This window comes from Drosophila erecta, unplaced genomic scaffold (genome assembly GCF_003286155.1).
Source record: "Drosophila erecta strain 14021-0224.00,06,07 unplaced genomic scaffold, DereRS2 tig00000021-arrow-pilon, whole genome shotgun sequence".
In the NCBI taxonomy this organism is placed as follows: domain Eukaryota; kingdom Metazoa; phylum Arthropoda; class Insecta; order Diptera; family Drosophilidae; genus Drosophila; species Drosophila erecta.
This window is the reverse complement of record NW_020825198.1, coordinates 13,046,587-13,069,647: the sequence shown is the minus strand read 5'-3', so window position 1 is coordinate 13,069,647 and position 23,061 is coordinate 13,046,587. Positions and strand designations below refer to the sequence as shown.

At 40.3% G+C, this 23,061-nt stretch overlaps 2 protein-coding genes across 8 annotated transcripts; one reads left to right on the top strand and one right to left on the bottom strand.

The window, feature by feature from the left end:
- The first annotated feature begins 1,644 nt into the window (after nt 1-1,644).
- On the top strand, nt 1,645-23,025 carry LOC6545460 (serine/threonine-protein kinase unc-51). Of its 2 annotated transcripts, XM_001972543.3 has the most exons (12): nt 1,645-2,413; nt 9,601-9,774; nt 18,813-18,900; nt 19,070-19,195; nt 19,373-19,446; nt 19,508-19,668; nt 19,721-19,857; nt 19,918-20,067; nt 20,430-21,593; nt 21,655-21,791; nt 21,858-21,993; nt 22,061-23,025. In XM_001972543.3, the coding sequence occupies exons 1-12, from the start codon at nt 2,324-2,326 to the stop codon at nt 22,135-22,137; spliced, it is 2,514 nt and encodes an 837-aa protein (XP_001972579.1). In that variant the 5' UTR covers nt 1,645-2,323; the 3' UTR covers nt 22,138-23,025. The 2 variants fall into 2 exon arrangements, with proteins under 2 accessions (XP_001972579.1, XP_015013160.1); XM_015157674.2 differs by having other exon boundaries at nt 19,721-20,067.
- On the bottom strand, nt 11,742-18,381 carry LOC6545461 (leucine-rich repeat and transmembrane domain-containing protein 2). Of its 6 annotated transcripts, none has more exons than XM_026976463.1 (8): nt 18,360-18,381; nt 15,885-16,082; nt 13,552-13,730; nt 13,237-13,490; nt 12,880-13,155; nt 12,454-12,727; nt 12,219-12,380; nt 11,742-11,996 (listed from the first exon to the last, which is right to left on the bottom strand). In XM_026976463.1, the coding sequence occupies exons 2-8, from the start codon at nt 15,935-15,937 to the stop codon at nt 11,842-11,844; spliced, it is 1,353 nt and encodes a 450-aa protein (XP_026832264.1). In that variant the 5' UTR covers nt 15,938-16,082; nt 18,360-18,381; the 3' UTR covers nt 11,742-11,841. The 6 variants fall into 6 exon arrangements, with proteins under 6 accessions (XP_026832264.1, XP_001972580.1, XP_026832262.1 ...); XM_001972544.3 differs by lacking the exon at nt 18,360-18,381 and adding an exon at nt 17,144-17,344; XM_026976461.1 differs by lacking the exon at nt 18,360-18,381 and adding an exon at nt 17,208-17,344.
- Nucleotides 23,026-23,061: the final 36 nt, after the last annotated feature.

Sequence of the window (23,061 nt, the reverse complement as noted above, 5' to 3'; positions counted from 1 at the left end):
CAGGTGTTGTACAAGTCCTTGAATGCTTTTGCGGCATTACTCTTAGCTTTGCTTAAAATGCCCGACACATTGGAGAGATTTATTCCTTCCTCTTCTAAGGTTTTCAGGTACGTTGTTTTAGTGCCCTGATCATCAAACCAGAGGTCATACAATTCCTTAAACGCTGCGACTGCTTTTGATCCTGCCCCATTCAAGATACTAGACATGTTGGGTAGGTTTACTCCTTCTTTCTCTAGGGTTTTTAAATATGTCGTCTTATTTCCTTGTTCGTCGAACCAAAGGTCGTACAGATCCTTGAAAGCTTTAGCTGAATTTGGCCCTGCTTTACTGAGGATGCTAGACATATTTTGAAGGTTAATACCTTTGTCTTCTAGCACTTTCAGATATATTGTCTTATTTCCTGTATGGTCAAACCACAGTTCATACAGATCTTTGAAAGATTTGGCAGCACTTGATCCTGAACCACTTAAAATGCTGGACATATTCGACAGATTGATGCCTTGATGATCCAAAGTGGTTATATAATGTGTTTTATCTCCATTTCCATCCAGCCACAGATTATACAGATCTTGGAAGGCTCTGGAGGTCTTGGCATAAGATTTGTCAAGAATACTAGACATACTTGCTGTCTTAATTCCTTTTTCTTTCAGAATTTTGAGACTTTTTTCCTCAATTAAATAATCAAGGAACTCGTTATAAGCAGGTGTTCCTTGCTTTCCAATTAAGTTCTTGGCAAACTGAATTTCTTCACTATAAGTTATATTATTATCGATTCTTGGTTTTTTTGTGGCCATATAACCATGATCCCCAGCGGAACGTCTCTTTTTAGTTGTTTGGGGTTTCGTTTCTGTACTTTTCTTGACTGAACTTCTTTTTGGCGTTGAAACTTCCATATTTTGTTTGGCACTTCCATCTGTAAGAAGTTTTTTATTTGATTTATTTTTCTTATCTATAGATGTACTTTTTTGATCTCTTGAACTCTTTCCGCCTTTCAAAGGACTTAAAGATTTTTTGCCTAAAAAAATAAGACTTGGTTTAAATAAACCAATTGAAATTTTCGCAAATATAGTCGTCATACCCATTTTCAGGCCGGCTTTTTTTGAAGCACCCATTATCAACAAATTCGAATCAGATGTTTGCTCCACGTGAATGTTGTATCAACAAAAACAATCAGGCCGAGAAAGATGACACCTTGAATATTTATTTGAAATACAAATCCTTGGAGATAATCAAGAGCAATTTCCGTGTCCTACGTAAATTTGTTTACTAATTCAAACGCGCCATCGTTTAAGTAAGCGGATTTTCGTTTTTGTTTTGATTTGCTTTGCTGTGGCTCGCTAAACTCAACTCAGTGTTACCAGGTTGTATTTAACTATTGCAGGAAAATACCAAATGATAGTTTTGATCAACGAAATCAGTTAGAATCAGTTAGGCTTACCCATTAAATACAATATAATATATTTTATTAATGAAAATATCATTTATTATTAGATTTAAAAATAAATAATAAACTAACTAAATAGGCACTTTGGCAAATTGACACTGGTCAACACAAAAATTGAATTAAAAGTAAATTCATAATTGGAACGTTGGTATTTATATTATAATATATTACTACATTGGTATTTTCAAGTATTTGGTAATTTTCGAGCGGGAGCGTATTGGCTGAACCCACTTGCGGCCACACTGGCCAACCCACCACCTCGCTTAGTTGTGTTTTCGTCTTGCCTTTTTCCACTGGTCTCTCTCGCGAAGTAGTTGGAAAAATCAGTTTTGCAAAGTTTTCGCTGGGACCAAAAAGCTAAATTTTCGAAGAACCGAAAGGAAATTGCGCTGATCGTACGTGTGTGCGTGTGTACATATGTGAGAGAGTCTGTGCCATCGATCCTGCAAGTGTGTGTTTTGTACTCGAGTGTGGGGCCGCAAATTAAAAGCAATACCACACTGAAAACCGACACAATCGCACACGGAAAAGAACAGTTTAATTCAATTACAAGTGAAATTAGAGTGAGTGCCCGATAATTGTCAACTGGCCAGGTGGAAGGAAAAGTCGGCGGTGGTGTTACGTGAAAATTCCGGAGATCGTCGAGGGCCAGAGAATCACATTTAGTGGCTGGCCAAGAGGGAAAGAAATTGATTTTCCATTTTCCACAATTGCAATTGGAAGCAAAAGCAAAGCAGAAGAGAAAAGAAAAGAAAAGGGGAGAGCAAGTGTGCGTGCACGAGCGTGAGAGAGTGTGGAGCGCGAGGGGGTGTACGAGAGAGAGAGTGTGGGAGAGAGCAGCACTTCCAGGCGTCGCATCCTCCTCCCTTTTCGCATGCAATGAATATTGTCGGGGAATATGAATATAGCTCCAAGGATATGCTGGGCCACGGCGCCTTTGCCGTCGTCTACAAAGGACGTCATCGCAAGGTAAGCGGAGCTACTTTCCAAAACAAATAAATATCTTCCATGCATATGTACGTATAAGTAGGTACATATGTAAATCCTAAACAATTCCGTCATATTAGTAACCTGTTTTCCCCAACATCTAATTCGTTGTTATTGTTTTCATTTTAATGCGGGGCTTGGTCGCATTTGTTAATAATACAATAACAAGCCCCTAAGTTATTAACAATGCGCCATTGTCAAAGGTAAACACGCAGAAAGCACCAAGATCCAAAGAAACACGCTAAATGTCTTAAAATATAACGCAAAATCAGCTGATCACAGTGCAGGTGGAAATATTAAGTACACAGCGCCAAATGAACAGATATATTGTGATTGAAAGAGAGAAAAACTCATTTTAAGGGCAAAGATAACTTAAAGTTTTCATTGTAGATTCCTTCTTATACTAGTTCAAAATACAATGTTTATGACTAGTTGGAAGAATAGAAATTGTTATTATATTTATGTTTTCTTTAGAATTTCAATTCGGCTTGCTCATTTATTTTATCCCATCTTTTTTATAATTCTGCTTATCAGTTCCGTCCCACTGTACTGAACCTAATAAAATTGCCAAGCAAAAACAGCCCCTTTTTCGAGGGCTTTTAGGCATGGCTCCATTTTTGTTTTCTTGCAAATAATTTGCGTTTTGCTTTGTTTATTCTCCATTGTTGCTTTTCGAGCCCCTCCGATTTCTAAGCAAAATTTGGGTGCCACACGCACGTGCGATTTATTTTGGCGATACAAATAAAGCCACTGCGTATGATAAACATACATATAAACCTACATGGAATATATACATATATGTATGTACATATGTATATAAGTATACTTATGCGCGGTAGAAGTGTGTTGAACTACTTCAGGGTCACTGGAGAAATAATAGAAATAATGGCGCGTGTTAGGCGGCAGAAGGGCTGTGAAATTCCTCTGGCATTACAAAGTAAACAAATTAAACAGTATGAATATGTGAACAGAAAATTAGGCACAGATTGCCAACTAGTTTCAACTATGAACTGTTCAATAGCTTTGATTAATTTCCAAGTAATCAGTAATATTTGTTGCGAATATTTAATTATTAATATAATTATTTACCCTCAAATCAAACATATTTAAATGCCATAATAGGATCTGCTAATTGTCACCAGCTCAACCAGTTGGGCAAATTAAATGCTGCAGGTCAAGCAACTTTAATCAATTCTACCTCAGTAAAAAACCACCGAAACTGATCAAAAATAGTCAACACAAAAAATCAAAATCCTAAATTGCTGGTCATTAGCATGAGTGACTGTGTTTTGCTTGATTTTCATTCAGTATAAAACGCAAAACCAAACAAAACAAAACAAAACAACTGAAAACACGCAAAGTGGAAAGCTCGAAGCGAAAAGTTTTTCGAAACAGCTGCCAGTTATTGCATCAGCTGATTTCTGTATCCATTAAAAACACGCACCTACACACCACTTGTGTGTTTATCTCCTTAAAGCCCATATGTAACACTCATATGGACAATACGATGTTATGTCGACCAGTTGTATCTCTTGCAAGTTGCTCAGTGTATTTTTCATGAGTTTTTCTTGTTTTTGTTAGTGCAACAAAGCGAAATAAAAAATAAATAGCTCTTATCAACTGAATTGTTTTGTTTTCTTTTCTAAATTGCTCAAGTTCGTCTCGTCAGTAAATGTAATCACATTATTAATTGCAAATGCAGTGTGACAACAACTACAATGCCAGTTACAATAACAATGGGACAATCGGTTCACACGTAATACAGACATTCGTCTGGTCTCTTTCTATTGTTGTCAGACCCTCTCTGTCCTTCATTTTGGATTTGTCATTAATGGCTTTTCTATCTTCCTTCTAGTAAAGATTTTCTTATTTCTGCTTAACTCATTTCTTTCGCGCTACCGATCGTTAATCATTTAATTAAAATCCCAAAGGGATCTGTACACAATTAGCCTTAACAGTCACTTGAAATTTCCTGATAAACTATGCAATTCCCTATAATCTCTTATTCCTCTTCTTCTTTGTTGTACTCCTCTATCCACTCATATATAATTTATGATGTTTCAATCCACTTGAGTTCACTTTTTTCGAAGATAGTTGGAGTGCGAGTTGAGCTAAGCTGAGTTCACTTCCCGCGCCTTTCCTTTTACGGCCATTTCAAGTAACTGGTTTCGTGGTCCGTCAGTTTTCGATTTCTTTCTACGACTTAACGCTGTCGCAATCACTTGGGTTACTTAAGCAGCTCGAAGGACAAGGTATCGCGAAGGGGCTGTCGCTTGACAGATACTCCAAAAAGAGTATCTTTTGTCTGCACGTGCTCGGAAAACTCGCTAAAAATAGTCCAGCATGTGTTGCTTTTAAAGATACACACCAAAAGATACTCGTACTTGCGGACAAAAAAGGAAATCCTCCTCGGAGGATCTGCATCTTCTCCATTCGAATTCGATTCTAAAAATAAACGCCAAACAGCTGCGGTGCTAAGAACAGTCTGCTAGTTTTCCTTGCATCGCCATGAATGAATCCATCAATCTTTATCTGGCGGATACGCTGGCATGTGGAAACCCAGACGACACGTGTTTCCATAATTCACGAAAGGGACCGAACGATCCGTTTTATCGCCAATTGCATAAGTTGTCGACGGCGGGGAATCATGCAAAAATTACGTTCTAAGCGTGTAATGTTTATTGTGTAGCTTTCGGAACCCTCCCCTTCTAACATTGCGCAATGTGCATTTTGCATATTCATACGTTTTGTTTGTCCATATATGTAGCTATGTGGCAATTTGCATTTGATTTTGTCGCCGCTCTTCCACTTCATTTGTTGCATTTGGCTGCGAAAATGCGTCTTGACAATGTTTAATACCTATAAAGCGTGATTAGGGAATATAATATAGTTAGCGCTTTAAAATGTTGTATAATATAGCTCGTTGGCGAGCCTCTTATTGATTTCTAGGGAAAAACGTTTAGTTTCTTTCATATTTGACTTAAAGCCTGCATTCAACCATTGATAAGAAATCAGTGGTGAAGTTTGACATGATTTCTTCAGTTTTATTATTTGGAAACTGATCTGATTGTGTTTGTTAACAGTTGAAATATACGGAAGTCTAATGTTGGGCAACAAGTTCGAAGAGAAACCCACTCTATTAAATCGAAATCACCTTTCTAATTTGTGATGGTGGGAACAACAGGCTAAACACGTGCAGACCAAAACAAATCGAAATTAACGCTTATTATATTCAGCAAAAGCCGCCAGACATCTAGCCATCAGATTATATCATATAAGCCTAAGCGATTCTCACGAGAAACTAGTTTGTCTTGTTCAGCTCCAGATCGATGGATGGTATTCTATAAAAGTTAGTCGGCTGACTTGTCATCCGATCGGTCGTGAATTATGCGTTATTGAAGTAAATGTTTTTGCGTCGCAAAAATATTCGAGAAATTCGAGAATTTCCGCGTGTTGTTTGCGAAGCTTTGCGGCAATGGGCAGATATATTTTCACCCACCAAACCAGTTGAAGTTGTTTGTATCCATCAGATACTTTGGCCTGGCCTCCGTAGATGATGTGCTGCACTTCATTTTTCACTCGCTATTGTCTCTGGCTTCACTCTTTCTCGCATTTTCTGCGCAATTATTATCACATTCAGCCAGCTATTTTTGGCCAAAAGAAATGTTTTTCTTTCTTGCTGTTAGTTGAGGGGCCATTGCACTTAAGCTCCCCAGCAAAGCAGCCAATTTGCAATGCCTTATCGAGCCCCCCAGTTCGTTGAACCATTTTTTGTTGTTCGGTGTGTGTTTTTGGTGAAATGCTTAACCTGATGCTGCTGCACCCCATGACTTGTGGCTTTGAAGAATTGCAGGAATCCCTGGGATCGGAGGTCTGATTTTCCATTTTTCACCGATCAGGTGTGCAGCAACTTTCCCGTTCGCTTTTGACACAGTTTTCGCTTGCGCTTTGTTGATTGAGGTGATTGGGTCAAGAACGGCTCGGTTTCCGCTGTCCGGAGACCCCAATGGCTTTAATGGGTAATCTAATCTTGTTCGGTATTATTATCTTCGACTAGAAGGTAAACAGAATACAAGGCAGTGACGTAAAGAGCCAGATATATTCAAGGAAATATATTAAGACTGGTCAATAATAAAATAAAATGTTTCGCCTTTCTCATTAAAAAAAAGTTCATTTATTCTGGAATAATACGCATTAATCACTTTAAATTAGAATACATGTTGGTTCAATACATGCCGTTCTATGCGATTCTCATAAATCTAGCTAAGGTTCATCTAAGAAAAAGAACTAATGGGATCACATTGTTTGTTCTGTTGGATTTAAGTTGTTCAAGTGGGCTTATTCCCCTTTAAGCAGACCGCCTTTCTATGCGATTCTCAAAAATCTAGGTAAGGTTCACGTATCATCCTGGGAATAAGATCTTAGAAAAAGAACTAATGGGATCACATTGTTTGTTATGTTGGATTTAAGTTGTTCAAGTGGGCTTATTCCCCTTTAAGCAGACCGCCTTTCTATGCGATTCTCAAAAATCTAGCTAAGGTTCACGTATCATCCTAGGAATAAGATCTAAGAAAAATAACTAATTGGATCACATTGGTTGTTCTGTTGGATTCAAGTTGTTAAGTTGGTTTATTCTCATTTAAAAAGACCGCCTTTCTATGCGATTCTCAAAAAGCTAAGGTTCACGTATCATCCTAGGGATAAGATCTAAGAAAAGTAACTAATTGGATCACATTGGTTGTTCAGTTGGATTCAAGATTTTAGTTGTTCGAGTAGGCTTATTCCCATTTAAACAGACCGCCTTTCTATGCGATTCTCAAAAATCTAGCTAAGGCTCACGTATCATCCTAGGGATAAGATTTAAGAAAAGCACCTAATTGGATCACATTGGTTGTTCTGTTGGATTCAAGACTTAAGTTGTTCGAGTTGGATTATTCCCATTTAAACAGACCGCCTTTCTATGCGATTCTCAAAAATCTAGCTAAGGTTCACGTTTCATCCTAGGCTTAAGATCTAAGAAAAATAACTAATTGGATCACATTGGTTATTCTGTTGGATTCAAGTTGGTTTATTCTCATTTAAGCAGACCGCCTTTCTATGCGATTCTTAAAAATCTAGGTAAGGTTCACGTATCATCCTGGGAATAAGATCTGCGGAAAAGAACTAATTGGATCACATTGTTTGTTTTGTTGGATTTAAGTTGTTCGAGTAGGCTTATTCCCATTTAAACAGACCGCCTTTCTATGCGATTCTCAAAAATCTAACTAAGGTTCACGTATCATCCTAGGAATAAGATCTAAGAAAAAGAACTAATTGGATCACATTGTTTGTTCTGTTGATAACATAATCTTTTTCTTACTGACTTGATCCAATTGCCTCTTGTAATCTCGCCAAATGTCAGAGGTCGTACCCCATTAAACACTGCCAGATGGTTGGCAACTGAATGCAGTTGAACTCGCTTGAAGATAGGCTCAAACAAACAAAAGTGCAGGAGCCTTGTTATCGGTCAGAAGCTGTAAGAATCGCTTGATTCACTGCACTTAACTGATACAAAAAAAAAATGCAAATTGTATAAATACATCTGCGAGTGCCCAGCGAAAGATTATGTCCGCGTGGAGGGAACATATCGATTATCATTTGCCATTCAAACAACGTGTGAACGTCGGCTGAGGTGATTCGATATTCAAAGGGGAAGCCTATGGAATGTCTGGTTATATCTACACCCAGTAATTTGCAAGTTTCAAGGGTATTCCGACTAGTAATCAAATTTACAGCAGCACTATCTGCTGCTTACTCAAAAGACTTCTATGTACAATATTTACTGGTTAGTTTAATGACAGAGTTATTACTCATTAAAGCTATAAAAAAAATACACTAAGAAACAAGTTGAAACCGGACTTTTAGGCAATTTATATGAACAACCCAACTTTGGAGCATCATAACTTTATAATGATCTCAAAAACACAGCCCCACACACTTCATGGTGGGCATAGGATAATTCCCAGTCGACACTTCGGTACCAGACTAACCACTATCTGATTGTGTGCTTCCTTGTAGTAGGTAAACTTGTTTAAGTTTACACTTTCGTCTTTTGTAATGAGTTTTAGCCAGGGACAGACGACGCAAAGAGCAAACCCAGACAAAGAGTCATTGTCACCTGCTAAGTTGAAAGCAAATAAGGCGATCACATCAAGGGGAACTCGATACGAGGGGCCTGGAGTAGAAGCGGTGCAGTTAACGACGATTCGGCCTTATCAGTGGCGCATTTCAACTGGTTAACTTGTCTTACCTGCAATTCCCCGCCAAGTTCATCACTCCGGCGGCCGAGTAAACAGACTTATTCACCAATATTAGTAACCTGTCCCCCGTCTTTGGTCCGCCCGCCGGTTGAATGCGTTTTTGCGTATCTAATAATAACATTTAACCGAGCGAGACCCTCCAATGTGTTGGAGCCTCGCCTTCTGGGGTACCGGGGATTTGCATTTGCCGCATTTCCTTGTTTCGGTGCCTGCTAATTGAAGCAGGCCAAAGACATTTGCTCAAGGAGAATGTAAACATTTGGAAGGCAAATTTATGGCCGCAGCTGTATGCAAAGATTATGGGTTTTAGATATAGGGAGATGAACTCCATAGACATGTACTCGTAGTGCTTCTCACAAAGACAGAGGTTTGTGATCCTGAACAAATATAGCATTTTATATAAAACTAATTAAAAAATCAAAAGTTATCCAAGGTAGCCAAGGAAAACTAAAACTGAACTAAAAAATATGTTATAAATATGAATTAAAAGGAGAACATCTTGCACCTTCCCTATTGCTTGAAGTGCATTTACTTATATAGCTTGAAGCAAATAATAAATACATACAGAAAATTTAAAAACTTGGACCTAAGGTAATTGACCGATAAACAGTTTTGTTATTTTGTTAATTAAAATGTTTATATCATATTGAGCGACATTTCTTTGTGGTGGATTCTAAAACAAATGCGAAATAGAAAATGTTAATCCTTTTCGCATTCTGTTTCGCCAGTTTTGTGTCAATTAAATTCCCATACGAATAAATTGAGTCATTCCGCTGACTTTGATTCGTAATTGGGCTAGCCGTTCAATGACTTTGAAGTGAGTAACCCTCGATCAAATATTAATGAAGTGCGTTTCATCCGCTGTTACAGAAACACATGCCGGTGGCCATCAAGTGCATCACGAAGAAGGGACTACTGAAGACGCAGAATCTGCTCGGCAAGGAGATCAAGATCCTGAAGGAGCTCACCGAGCTGCACCATGAGAATGTGGTGGCTCTGCTGGACTGCAAGGAGTCCCAGGATTGCGTCAGCCTGGTCATGGAGGTGAGTTTGGTCCGAAACACCATTAAAATATCCGCATAGCGAAGCGAGAAATTCATAAATATTAAATGCTTTTATGGCTAAAACGTGTGTGATTCACTCCACATGGTATCGTATAGGGGAATTGCAAAGTGCACGTCGACCAGTTCCACGTCATGTCCCTCCCCCAAATCACAAACCACCCACCGCCCACCACCCCCTTTAGACCTCCTTTTCTTGGCCTGAATGCTACGCCATTAATTGCGGAAGTTGCGAAATGAATTCGTAAACAGAAATAAAGTGAGAATAGAATGGTAAAAGCGATTTGCGTCGATTTTCTGCTGCTTAAAAATACACTCGATGGAAATGTTTATACTTTAAATTCATAGCTTAGGGAATAAAGTTAAAATTATACTGGGAGTCTTAAAACAAGGTTAATTAGACGAAGCAGATTTATAGAGCCAAAACCCTGTGGAATTATAAGTATTTTCAGTGGTTTAATAAACAGGCAGTTTTTTTTTTTATATTTTGTTTTACTGATACTTTGTTTTGTTGTTTTGCGATTTCTGAATGTTTAATACGCAGTTTCTTAACGTTAATTGAAGGCAAAAGCACATTGGATACCTACATCTGACCTCAAATTTGTTCAACTCAATTTGAGTTACAGGTGTTCGCATGCTTTTAGCGCGCACTGTTTATAAACAATCTATTATCTTGAAATTAGGTCAAATGCCCGCGGCACGAGAATTAGCTTCCTTTTGGCGAGCATTGTCACTGATAAGATTGGATAGGGTTGTTTTCCACAAAATACCCTAGCTCTTAAAAGACCAGGAGAAGACCTGGAATTAGATTGGTTTATTAAATTAAATAAAAATGTTTACAATGATAAAATATTAGTAATGTGCTGGGTATATAATGGGTTACATCAGTATCTTTTATTCAGATTTTGTTTTAAAAATGACCAATTTAATAATCTCATTAATTTTGATGTAGTTTTTAAGTTTGCATATTTTCAGAACTCAAGCTAGCCTGTTTCCAAAATAGTTCTAATCGAAACGAAAACTTTGGGCTTTTGTTTTGTTGCGAGTTTGCCTTAAAACGCCACATTGTTGTGGCCACACGATTGCATGTCATCATCGTAGGTGGAGCACAATCGAGCTGGCGGGGTGTACAAGCGATAGGAAGGGAGTGTTTTGTTTCATCTGCTGTGTATAGTAGTAGTTGGTACACATTCGATCGCCTGACTTTGGCCTCATTCGCCTTGTTTGCTTTGTATTCTAATGTGTTTGCCACCAGAGAGGCAGAGGGAGGGCGCTCCACGGATTATTGTAATCAGTTCGTTTTCGTGTGGCTGGTGAATATTTATTGGTTCCGCGGCCACGTGTTATTCTAAGGCGCCTTTCCCACCATTTTGGCTACTATTCGTTCATCAGATTTGTTTATTTATCTTGCCAATATATTATGATGTGTTTATTTGGTGCTTAATTTCGTTGTCTGGAGATAGGAATGTGATATGAAGAGAGGGTGGATGGGTGGATAATCAATGCTATCAGGTGTTTTATTTCAGGGAGCTTTCGCTCCCGTATTGTTTCATAATTTATCACTCAAAACACGAGTTTCCTTTTTTTTACTATGTACAATAATTACTTTTATTGTATTTTGGCAAAAGTCTAAAGCTAGCAACTAGTGTATCTAGGGGTTACATTAATTTAAGTGTTGCGATGGAAATTGATTTTGCATCTAAAACTAGAACAGTGCCAGGAGTTGTGGTGCGGGATCCCATTTACCGAGTTCCCCTAAAGAACAGGACGCTAACCTAAGCTAAGCTTAACGTACTCCGACTAACAACTAGAATCTAACAGCGGATTCGGGGCAGTTGTTGTGCGGGAAAGAAAGTAGGAGAGAATATAGTTAGGCTAGATACCGAGTCAAAATAGTTAACTAATTAGCCAAATACATACGTGACATATACCTATTTATAATCTATCAAAAATGCCGGCAAAATGGAAATGGGTATTGTTCTCGAAACTGGAGGAGGATAGGATTCTCTCTTCACCTTCGATCGTTTGGTTTGTTTTTTGGAAAGTTTTCTTAGGCTAGCTTATTCAGTGGTATCTCCTCAGTGGGATGGACCTGATCCTTTGGCTCTGGTTTGCTAGTGCGGCAGCATTTGGTTTTGATGCCGCCAATATCCTGGCGGCAAATGAGTCCGATGACGATACCAATCACGGCCAAAACCATGATGCCTGGTGGGTAAGATCGAACAAATTAGTATAGTTTTGTATCGCAGTAAAAGGTCTATAACTCAAACAACCATACACTTAAATATAATGATATGTACTTTGCTTTGAGACTCACTGTTTAAAATAACAGGGAAATAGCGAGAACCGCTCTAACCATTTCATTTGGTTTGGTAATGAGGCATGTGGTAGTTGGAGTTATGAAACTTAGTCCCGAGTTGTACTCACAGATGAGCAGCGTGTTGATGGCCTCCTGGGAGATCTGCACCTGGTTGGTCTGGTTCTCGGCAGGCGGTTCCACGCTCACTCCACTGGTGCTGGTCTCGGAGCTCAGGATTCCGGCTTTGACCAGCTCCGTGCTGTTGTCCATTGTGCCCCGATTGCGATTGGCTAATGGCGAACAATGGGCAAGAGTAATAGCCACGTTAGCTAGATGATGTACGAGTCACGGGAAATAGCTCACCACTTCTCGGCGGTGCAGGTGTGGAGGTAACTGGCCTCGCAGTACTGGGCGGATCAGAAGTCCCCTTGAGTGGCGGCTCCGTGGGATAGATGAGGCTGCCGTTGAAGGGGGTGCCCAGCACGAACTCGTAGCAGCTGATGTCGAAGTTGAGGAAGCTAATCGTATCGATGGAGGTCAGCAGGCCGCACAGCTCCTCGATCTTCGGTTGCTCCAGTTCCGGCAGCTTCAGTTTAATTATTTTTGTTAGCGGCGAGAAAGCTTTCGTATTGATTTGCTGTCGGAATGGAAAAGCGTGAGCGGGACAGCTATATAGTGGTGGGCGATGGCAAGCACAGCTGTTTTGGCTGGAGCTGCGCCAACTATCGATAGCACCGGCGATAGCTCACAAACGAATGCGCTATCGCACTATTGGCGCGCGATTCTCACCTGTTTGAAATCGTTCTTGTTCAAGCGCAGCACCTCCAACCCACTCATGTTCTGGAACGTCTGCTCCGGCAGCTCCGTCCAGCTGCAGTTGACGCAACTGAACTCCACCAAGTCGGGCTGATTCAGGAAGGACCCATCCAGTCGCTGGGCTATGGTGTTGTTGCTCAAATCAAGTAGCGTCAGTTCCTTGGCCGCCGCAAAGGTGTCGGGATCGATTTTGGTCAGACGGTTGTTGGCCAGCCGCAGGCGCTTCAAGCGCTCTGACCCCTGAAAGACCTACAAAGGATAATGCAATGATTACACAATTGAAATACAAACAGGATTGGGCACAGTTCGTAGAATCATTTGTGCACTTACATCCTTGTCTATTCTGCTGATCAAATTGTGATTCAGATTGATTTCCACCGCTCTGGACAGATTGGCAAAATCCTCCGGCCTCAGTTCGGCAATCACATTGTGGCTCAGATCGATGATGGCCGCCGTTTTGGGCATGTCCAGGGGCACATGGGTTAAATGGGCATTGGCACACTGAACGAACTTGAAGTCCTCCAGGCAGAGGCAGTTGCGCGGGCAACTGGGCTCCAGGACATGGTTGCTGCGCCGTGGTATGTCTGTAAAATAAGTCACCATTAGCTTTGCATTTCTGAACGCTATCAGTACGCTGGTACTCACTAAATATTGGTCGAAATGTGGTGGTTGTCGATGTGGAGGATGATTGTGGCATCAGTCTATTTTCTGCTGTCTCTGGCGATTCCTCGCCTGTCGTTGTTTCACTGTAGTCATCATCGCTGTAGTCATCGAGGGGATTGGCCTCCTCACTGCCCGCTGGAGCGGCATTTGTGTGGCTGATGCTGTAAGAATATTCATTAGATTATTGCTTGTCTCGACTCAATAATCCAGCCATATACCAATTTGGTTTTTCCTCGACTTATAAAGCGTTTTAAACGAATACACATAGCTTTTGAAGAAAAACGCAGGGCAATTACAAACGAAATCGCTTTTCTGATAGAGCAATTACTTGCCAAATTCGTTAAGTTGTTTTACCAAAAGTCCAAAATTGTCAATACTTGGCTTAAGATTGTCGCTGGGTTCTAAGCAGAACGTGGTTACATCACTCACGTCTTGAAGGCGAACACACCTAGCTAATTTGTCCTGAAAACGCTCTTGACCCATTTTGCTATGACCACGCCAAAGCCACACAGAAACATTCGTTTTCCCCACTATCATTATACGGCTATTGTTTATGTTTGCTCCACGAAAGAGCATGAATGAATGTACTCACATGTGCGAGCAAACATTCAAAGTATTTCTCCCTACAGTTGTGGGCACAACGATAGAAGTGATGCAGAACTGTAAGTGCAATTTAAAATGACTAGCCTTAAGTTATTTTAGAATAACGTAGAATCTAATAGAAAGAATCTAATAGAATCCATAAAAGAAGGATCTTCGAGTTAAAGAATATTTAGAAACCACACATTTATTTTTATATCTTTGTTTCTGTTGACTGGCCTAACATTTCCGAAACGTACTGTAGCTATTCAGCAAAAAGCACAGATAAAACCAGTTTACCTCATGGCAAAAGAGACAACTCGACCGGTTTTAGTTTACGATTTCGTTCACTCTCACTTTTAGTGTTTTGTTTTATTTTTTTGCTGCCTTTTGTAAACCCTCTTAATTTTTTGCGACTGGCTCGCCTGATTCTAAATCGTTCGTTATCCTTGCATTCGCCGACTTCAGTTCTAGTGGGTGTTTTCATTAAGAAAAAGGTGGAAACTGGCTGGTAGAGTAGTTCAAGTGGGTCTTTGGACTGCCATTTAGAGTTCTCTTCAATTGCGTGACTTTTGAGTGAAGTTGCAATGAATGTTGAAGAGCCTCTTCAATCCTTAAAAGTGCCAAAACGAATCGAACGAACTACCTTAGAGAGTCGAATGCTCGAACCACATGTGCTGATATGGGACTAATAATTGATATATACTCCTACCGGATAATAAAGATATATTTATCGGACGTTTCGAATTGCCTTCAAGCTTCAGCTGCTCGAGCAAGTTAATGGGTATTACGAAAGATCTCTAAACTGTTACTAAGCATGACGACCTAGTCTAAGTAATTCCCTTGACTACTTGAATGAAGTGACTAAAATTGGAAGCGGCGCACTTGAAAGCACTCTACTTTGACATTTGATTTCTAGTGGCTAAAAAGACTCGAAAAGGCCCGAAAATCAATAGGGAAATGGGCTTATATGCACTGGAAAAATACATCGATACAAACTTGTGAAGAAGAGAATGATAAAAGTAATATAAAAATTGAGGTTTTTAAACACACAAGTATTTGAAAAGCCTTGTTAATGGTAAGAGAACAATGCTATATATTTATTATTACATATATAATTCGATTTTTATGTGTACTTTACGAAATCGGAAATGGCTAAAGCACATCTGAGTTATAAATTCAATAAAAAAATCTGAAATTCGAGACAGTTGTAAATTTTCGTGTCATTTGCAATTTTGCTTCGATATTGGCTGAGAAATTCAAAACGCTGAGCAAACAATTTGATAAGAAATAACGGTATAAATTATCGGACAACCGGGGAATTGTTATTATTTTTATCAGATTATGCGATATGATTAAGTAGAGTGTAAATTCGTGCACCATACATATATTAAAGGCGGCAATTAAGAGCGGTTGCCGTGGACTATCAATAAAAAGTTGCTTTTTGTTTTATAACCCCATGCGTGAGTATTCCATTTGGCATTGATATCTCAGTTGTGGGCGGGTCAAAGTCCCGTTACTCGGGTTCACCTGTCGTTATTCCGATTTGAGTGAATTAATCACTGCGAATGTTGCTAAACGGAAACTTTGCCCCGTGTCTTTGTCGCTTCGTTTTTAGCCAAGGGCTTGCTGATTTCTATAAATAAATGGATTACTTTTCCAGCCCCATAAGAATAACAAATGTGTTTTCTTCGCATATCGAGATCTGTAAATATTTATTGCAATTTAATGTTTACCTCACGCTTAGCAAAAATATCAGCAGTAATCCGAACTTGTAGTACACGTGCATTATAATAATATTATTATTTGTTTATTGATATTTGTTTAGCTTTGATTTCACTGCGTCTTCAGGCGTGTTGTTAATATTTGTGTTTATCTCACGGTTTTCATTGCATTTTCGTGTTGTTCGCGAACTTGATGTGGAAATGTTCAAGCTGAAAATAGATTTTATTAGGTGTTAGGGGTATATTTTTGCACTGCTTTTCTCTTTTCACTTTGCACTTTTCGTGTTCATCTGTTTCGCTTTGAAATTACAGCTTCAAAGTTGATTAATACCCATTTACATTTGCCGGCTTACTTTTGCCAAAAGTTAAATAATTATTTTTCACTCCGCTCGCACGAACTTTTCCACTCGATGCCGATTCTCAAATGAGCAAAAAATTCGCCAGCAATTCCCATTCCGTTCGAATGACTGAACAGGTGTCTGTGTGTGTCAGTGTGAGCTCCAAAGAGCGACAAAAGTTATCTCTCTCTTTCCCCAACTCTCTCTCATGTTAAGTTTAATGTTTAGCCGTGGTTATCTTATCAGTTTTTAATACTTAATTGCTGTGTCTCATCCCCTCGCGATTTCTACTTAGCTATTAACCAACTTCTGACTTTTTAATCGATGTATTAAGTTTTCACTCCTAATAGTATATCAAATATCAATAATGAAATTAATTGAAAACAACCCAAAGGCTCTAATATTAATCGCTGTAAATGAAACCTAATCGGTTGAGTAAACTTATTTTAATTAATAAACATTACATCACATTATAAATTAAAAGTTTCAAACTATTATTTTCAACATTATTTGTAAGCAGCAGAATTGTAAACACAAAGAACTATTTAAGCCGGCTTGCAATAATAATAAAATTAATTACACACTTGTCCGATTAGAATTAATGCCGATCGTAATGAACTTTGCTTTGGACTTGACTTATAAATCGGTCGGCGGCCTGCCTTTTGATATGAAAAGAGGGAAGCTTCGCAGTTTACATTTTTACATAATTTGCTTGAAAAATGTGAAACACTGGGCTGAATCATACCGATTCAATTGGACGTGATTTGAGTGATAAGTGATAGGTTTGTTTGATTATTTGATTCACCGAGTACTTAGTTAAACTCTTGTTTTAATTCCGTTTCTAGGTCTTTGTGTTGTGATTGCGATGAACAATGTATATAAGCGTTGTTTTTATCGCCTACAATAAGTTGACCTTTAGTCCACTGCGCTTACTTCGAATGACTCGCGTCGTTTTCTGATATTTGTTCGATAATATATTTACTAAATTAGGTATTACACTGGGTAGTTTTCTCATTGAATTGTACTGAATGGAGGTGTATCGCGTTGAAATGTCGATTCAGGATTTGCTAACTTGGCGTTTTGTTGTCGCGCGATAACGTGCGATTCATGCCACCGTCGAATTGAGAATGAGCTGCGAACGGAACCGCAGAAGCAGCGAGCTCAAAAGTTGAATTTGAGAGAGCGGCTGAAGAGAGTCTTCTCTTCGCTCCCAAAGCGCTCTCTTCATACTCGATTCTTCAAAATAATATTTTAAAAACGAAAAAGAAAAAAAACAGAGAAGCCCATTAATTACGCAAGTGCATTTTCCAATAAATCGCTTACTCATGGGCACTTGTTGCCGGGAAATAAATCGCATTGCATATGGCATATAATTTAAGAATTGTTAAAAACCCTAGAGGAAAAAAGCCCTCTTCAAGCGAGTATTTCCCCATTTCTTTCAAACTTTTACTTTTATGTTTGTGTACTTTGCATGTCAATGACTTTTTGTTTAATGTTCTTTTCTCTTCGCTGCTCTTCGGCGATTTTAGCGATTTCACAAAACGCCAGTGCAGTGAAATCTTTTGTCATTTCAATTTGGCTGTTTAATTGCCTAATGTTGCTTTGTTTGCTCATTAAACTGTAAGTGGTCCATATAGTTTCTCATGGAAAACAAAAAGTCCATAAAAACGGATAAAAATGTTCGCCGCGCACATTACTTTGTTGGTTTTTGGTGGTGTGTTCGCGTGGAATTCTATAGTCATGTCTTTGATTGGCGGCCTCAAGGTCAAACTTCGCAAATCCTTTTTGGCAACTTGCTCAGGCCAAAAAAATAACGGCATTTTGGAGAGACAGGGGTTTTCTTCATTAACATTTTAGCGAGGGCTGCTTTCAAAATTTTGCAATATTGTGAAATTCCATTCACTTTCAAACATTTTCCTTGTTCGCTGTTTTTAAATGTAAGGTAACTTCGAATACTTTAAAGATTATTTTTAAACGTTCAATATTAACGGCTGATGGTAAAAATCATAAGAGCAAAGCATCAATTATCGTAAGTTGAGTATGGGAAATTCAATGATCATTTACTTATTTTAAAGTAATGTTACAAGGAAGTGCATTTCAAATTTCCAAGTGTAAATTCCCCTAACATAGTCAAAATTTTATAGCTTACTTTTACCCCAACTCTTTCACCGCATCTGCTGGCATAAACCGGAACAGAACTTTTGTTGGGCCAACGACAAAAGAAAAGCAGCTGGCTGGCTGATCCATAGACATATTTCCCTAATTCCAGTTCTTGATTCAGAAAATTGCCATAAATCATATTCGCTTTGACCTTGCCGTTTTCTGTGATTGTCTGGGACTTGCACAAAAGTCGAGCAGCTGAAAGCAAAAAGATGGAAAGACCGACTGAATCAAATCTCGGGGCTCTTTCATTTTCGCACTGATTGGACCTAATTCGTTTGCATGGGTTGCATTCTGCTTTTGACTGGTCTTTGGGGTCCCAGAAGATTTAGATTTATATGCGGGCTGAACTCTTGACTCGTGCTTGGCGTGGGGGTCTCTCTTAATTTGATTTTCCAATCAGCCCCACTCACTCTTCCTCCTTTTGACTTTCTCTTTACAGTACTGCAATGGCGGCGACTTGGCGGATTATCTGAGTGTCAAGGGGACGCTGAGCGAGGATACCGTTAGGCTCTTTCTCGTGCAACTAGGTGAGACTCGAACATCCCATATAAGGCGTAGTCCTAACTAATATTTCTAGTCATCATCAACAATTTTATTAAAAGAACTTGATGGACTTGACTTAGAACTGCGAAATATTTGATTGATATCAGTATCAGGAGCTATAATACAACTTTCTTTTGTTTCCCCTTATTCCAGCTGGTGCTATGAAGGCACTTTATACCAAAGGAATTGTGCACCGTGATCTCAAGCCACAAAACATTTTGCTATCGCACAATTATGGCAAAACATTGCCAGCTCCATCGAAAATAACCCTGAAAATTGGTAAGCTTTGTAATAAAAACAAAAATATATATATATTCTCTAAAAAAGCTCTTATTAAAAGCTCTAATTAAAGTTATTACCCTAAAAAACTGGGTATTACTAGCAAAAATTCATATAGTCAAATACTTTCCCTGATATATATGTATATTATACTATTTTAACATTTCTTTTTTACAGCCGATTTTGGGTTTGCGCGTTTTCTGAACGAGGGCGCCATGGCAGCCACTCTGTGCGGCTCTCCCATGTATATGGTAATTAGAAAACGTACAACAGTCGAAGTATTAAATAATACGATATATTTGATTTCCAAAGGCTCCCGAGGTGATCATGTCGCTGCAGTACGACTCCAAGGCGGATCTCTGGTCGCTGGGAACGATTGTCTACCAGTGTTTGACTGGCAAGGCGCCATTCTATGCACAAACGCCCAACGAACTGAAGTCCTACTACGAGCAGAATGCCAACCTGGCACCAAAGTAAGATACCTCATAATACCTTAAGAAGGCTATTAACCCAGTTTCTTTGAAGAATTCCAAGTGGCGTCTCGCCTGATCTGAGGGATCTGCTGCTGTGCCTGCTGCGGCGCAACTCCAAGGATCGCATCTCGTACGAGAGCTTCTTTGTGCACCGCTTCCTTCAGGGCAAGAAGGCGGCCGCGTCGCCAGGTGAGCCTAGTCAAGCAGCCAGCCTGCGACGACGAGTCTCTAAGAGTGGTGTTCTTGCAGTTGACATGCCACCGCTGGGCGGCACACCGCCTGCCAAGGCCAAGAGCCCCTTGCAGCAGCAGCTCGAGCAGGAACTGAAGCTGGTCAAGCTGGCCGAGCAGCAGCAGAAGGAGCGCGAGGAGCAGGAGGCCCAGGAGGACGAGAACACGGGTAGGTGTTACATTCGGTCGCCTCCATCAGGGTTCACTTAACAAACACAATTGCCAATCACAATGGGTTCATTACACACCTTTGAAAACCACAATCCGCCTGCTTTTAATAAAAACTCACTTAACTTGAAAGCAGGTGATAACTCTTCGAGAAAATACAGAAATTAACACCCTGGCATTATTTAACAACTTTATGTTAATTTCAAGTGGCGCAATTAAACGAAAAAGTGTGCCTTATTAAGCATTTAAAACGTTGCTCATATTAGTTGCTTACGACAAAATCAATTAATCATTAGAAATGATTAATGGGAACCATATATGTAAATGACCCCGAATTCAACGCTTCCTATTTCATGTTTTCAGTGTCCGTGGTGGCCAATCCGGCTATTTGTGCCACCATCACCAACGTGGGCGTCCTGTGCGACAGCGAGAACAACAGCGGATCGTGCAGCTCCCACGAGGACTCCGATGACTTTGTGCTGGTGCCCAAGAACCTTCCGGAGGACCAGCGCCAAGGTCTGGCCCAGGCCCAAGTCCAAGCCCAGCCCGCTTCCGGTGGCCAACGTCCACAGCAGCAACAAAATCAATCCAGTCCGCCACGTCCCAGCAGTCTGCCCATCTCTGAACCCAAACCAGTGCCAGCTCCCGCTCGTCGCCAGGTGGCCAGACCCGGACCGTTAACGGTAGCCACGCTGGGTGGCCAGCAGATACCCCGGTCGCAGCCAATTAGCGTGAAGCAACCGCGACCGGATCAGCGCAAGAGCAGTGTGAGCAGTGACATTAACTCGATCTCACCGCCGGCGGTGCAGTTTGCCATTGGAACGCCGCCCACGCGAATGCGTTCCGCCTCGGGAGGATCGCTGTCGGAGACTCCGCCGCCACATGCTCCCAGCACATGGCAGGTGTCGCCAGGACACTCGCAATCGCCGTTGCGCCGAAGTGGCAATAGCTCCCCAGTTCTGCCGTCCGCAGCGCTTACCAAGTTGCCCACTTTGGGCAGTCCCACAATGCTGGTGGCGCCGGGATCACTGGGCTCGATTGGATCGGCGGGCAGTGGATCGGAGAACAACAATCAGCATCACATGCTGGGACCGCGAGCTTTTACGCTGCCCGAACTGGGGGCCACTGGTGGGCTACATAGTCTGCTGGACACAGGAGCCGGTGGTGGTGGAGAACCACATGCATTCCAGGCCCCAGAGCTCTCCGAAGAGACGCTGATGGATCGCGAGCACAACGAGACATTGTCCAAGCTGAACTTTGTCCTGGCACTCACCGATTGCATCCAGGAAGTGGCCGACTCGCGATGCGCACCGCTCTCCACGTTCATGGTGGCAGGCAGCCAGTCGGCGGCGCAAGCGGCGTCAGCGGATGCCCAGCAGATACCGCCACACGCACCTGAGCACTGCAAACGTGCCGAGCGCCTGGTGCTGCTCGTCCGGGGACTTCAGCTCCTCTCGTCCGGGATGAATCTGGCTTCCCAGCAGCTGAGCAACGGCCAGCTAAAGCCGTCGTCCAATGTGAAGAATGGTGAGTTAGAAGATCAGCTTTTGCAGCCACATCCTCTTCAATACATTTTGTTGACCCCTAGCTTTGCTCACTATGAACGCCAAATACCGGAGCATGCTGTTCGAATCGAAACGCCTCAATGGCAGCGGACTCTTGCAGAAGGCGAATGCATTTAACATAACGGCGGACAAGATTCTGTATGACTACGCACTGGATATGGTAAGGAATACTCTGCTCCATATGTTTCTTTTGACTAATAACTAATGATTTCCTAATCCTCTTCAGTGCCAGGCGGCTGCTCTGGATGAGCTACTGAAGAACACCAAGAACTGCTTCGAGCGTTACAACACGGCACACATTCTGCTTCATTCGTTGGTGCAAAAGTGCAATCATCCGCAGGACAAAACGCTGCTGAACAAATGTAAGTCACAACTTAATAACTAGAGAAAGTATAACTAATTTCTTAATAATTACTGCTATTGCAATAGATCGCGATGCCGTTGAGAAGCGTTTGAGCATATTGCAGCAGCATGGCTACATATACATGACCGATGAGAATGCTTAATTACTCGGGCAGAAAGAGCTTTATTCCAACCATGAAGCACCGGCAATCTTCACAACATCAACAACATTTCCTTAAGTTATTCACCATTTTCGTTGGGAGTGCAAACATGTGATTGAAACAAAAACTACACTATCCATACATAGACATACCGACAAATAATTTAAAAACCACCCACAGCTAAATTCTGGCGTTCAGTCCCCAAAAAATCAGTCCAATGTAAATAGTTTGAGCTATGCAGATGTATGTAGTTTTTGTTTTTCTATATAATTTTTGGCCCGCGCGGCAACCATAATTGTTAAAGCTTATAACGAGTGCAGATGCAACATGAATAAGGGCGGATAAGAGTCCATATAGTCGTAAGATAACCATAATATATATATGTTAACATATATATGTACAACACGAAAGCTAACCAAGCAAACAACATTACATAACGTAAAGGGCAATATGCAAGCCAAACTCAGTTTAAATCTATGTTTAAAGAAGGAAGCGGGAGAACCCAGATCCATATATCATGTGCTAGAATTTCTCCGTAGTTGTAAAGCCTACTTTCTTATTTAACAATCTAATATTCCCCTATTATATTATAAACATACCATACAATATTTATGGCTGCACTACACAAACATGTTTACAATGTGCTATGTTCATAGTTTTTAGTTAGGTCTTTTCTAAAACAACTTTAAAGAGGTATTTAATTTTATGACAAGAAATTTATATTTTAAAGAAACTTTTTAAGTTTTTCTACAAGCAAAGCCCACAAAACTTTCGAAAAAATCTATATATGTATATGGTATACAAAAGAGAGAAACACATAAAAGAGTGTATAAAATGAAAACGAAGCAAAATACCGATTTGAACTAATAAAAAGTACTAAGGAAAATCGTAGAAATCAACCTGCTTTAAACAATTAACAAGGAAAAC

What these genes read in the sequence shown, in the direction of transcription:
- LOC6545461 (XM_026976463.1), bottom strand. Translation starts at nt 15,937, where the DNA reads ATGCACGTGTACTACAAGTTCGGATTACTGCTGATATTTTTGCTAAGC. An exon ending in ACAAGAACGATTTCAAACAG is followed by an intron (nt 12,728 to 12,879) that starts GTGAGAATCGCG and finishes CCATTCCGACAG; the next exon opens with CAAATCAATACGAAAGCTTT. An exon ending in ACCTGCACCGCCGAGAAGTG is followed by an intron (nt 12,381 to 12,453) that starts GTGAGCTATTTC and finishes GTTCGCCATTAG; the next exon opens with CCAATCGCAATCGGGGCACA.
- LOC6545460 (XM_015157674.2), top strand. Translation starts at nt 2,324, where the DNA reads ATGAATATTGTCGGGGAATATGAATATAGCTCCAAGGATATGCTGGGC. An exon ending in GCGTCAGCCTGGTCATGGAG is followed by an intron (nt 9,775 to 18,812) that starts GTGAGTTTGGTC and finishes TTCTCTTTACAG; the next exon opens with TACTGCAATGGCGGCGACTT. An exon ending in GAAAATAACCCTGAAAATTG is followed by an intron (nt 19,196 to 19,372) that starts GTAAGCTTTGTA and finishes TCTTTTTTACAG; the next exon opens with CCGATTTTGGGTTTGCGCGT.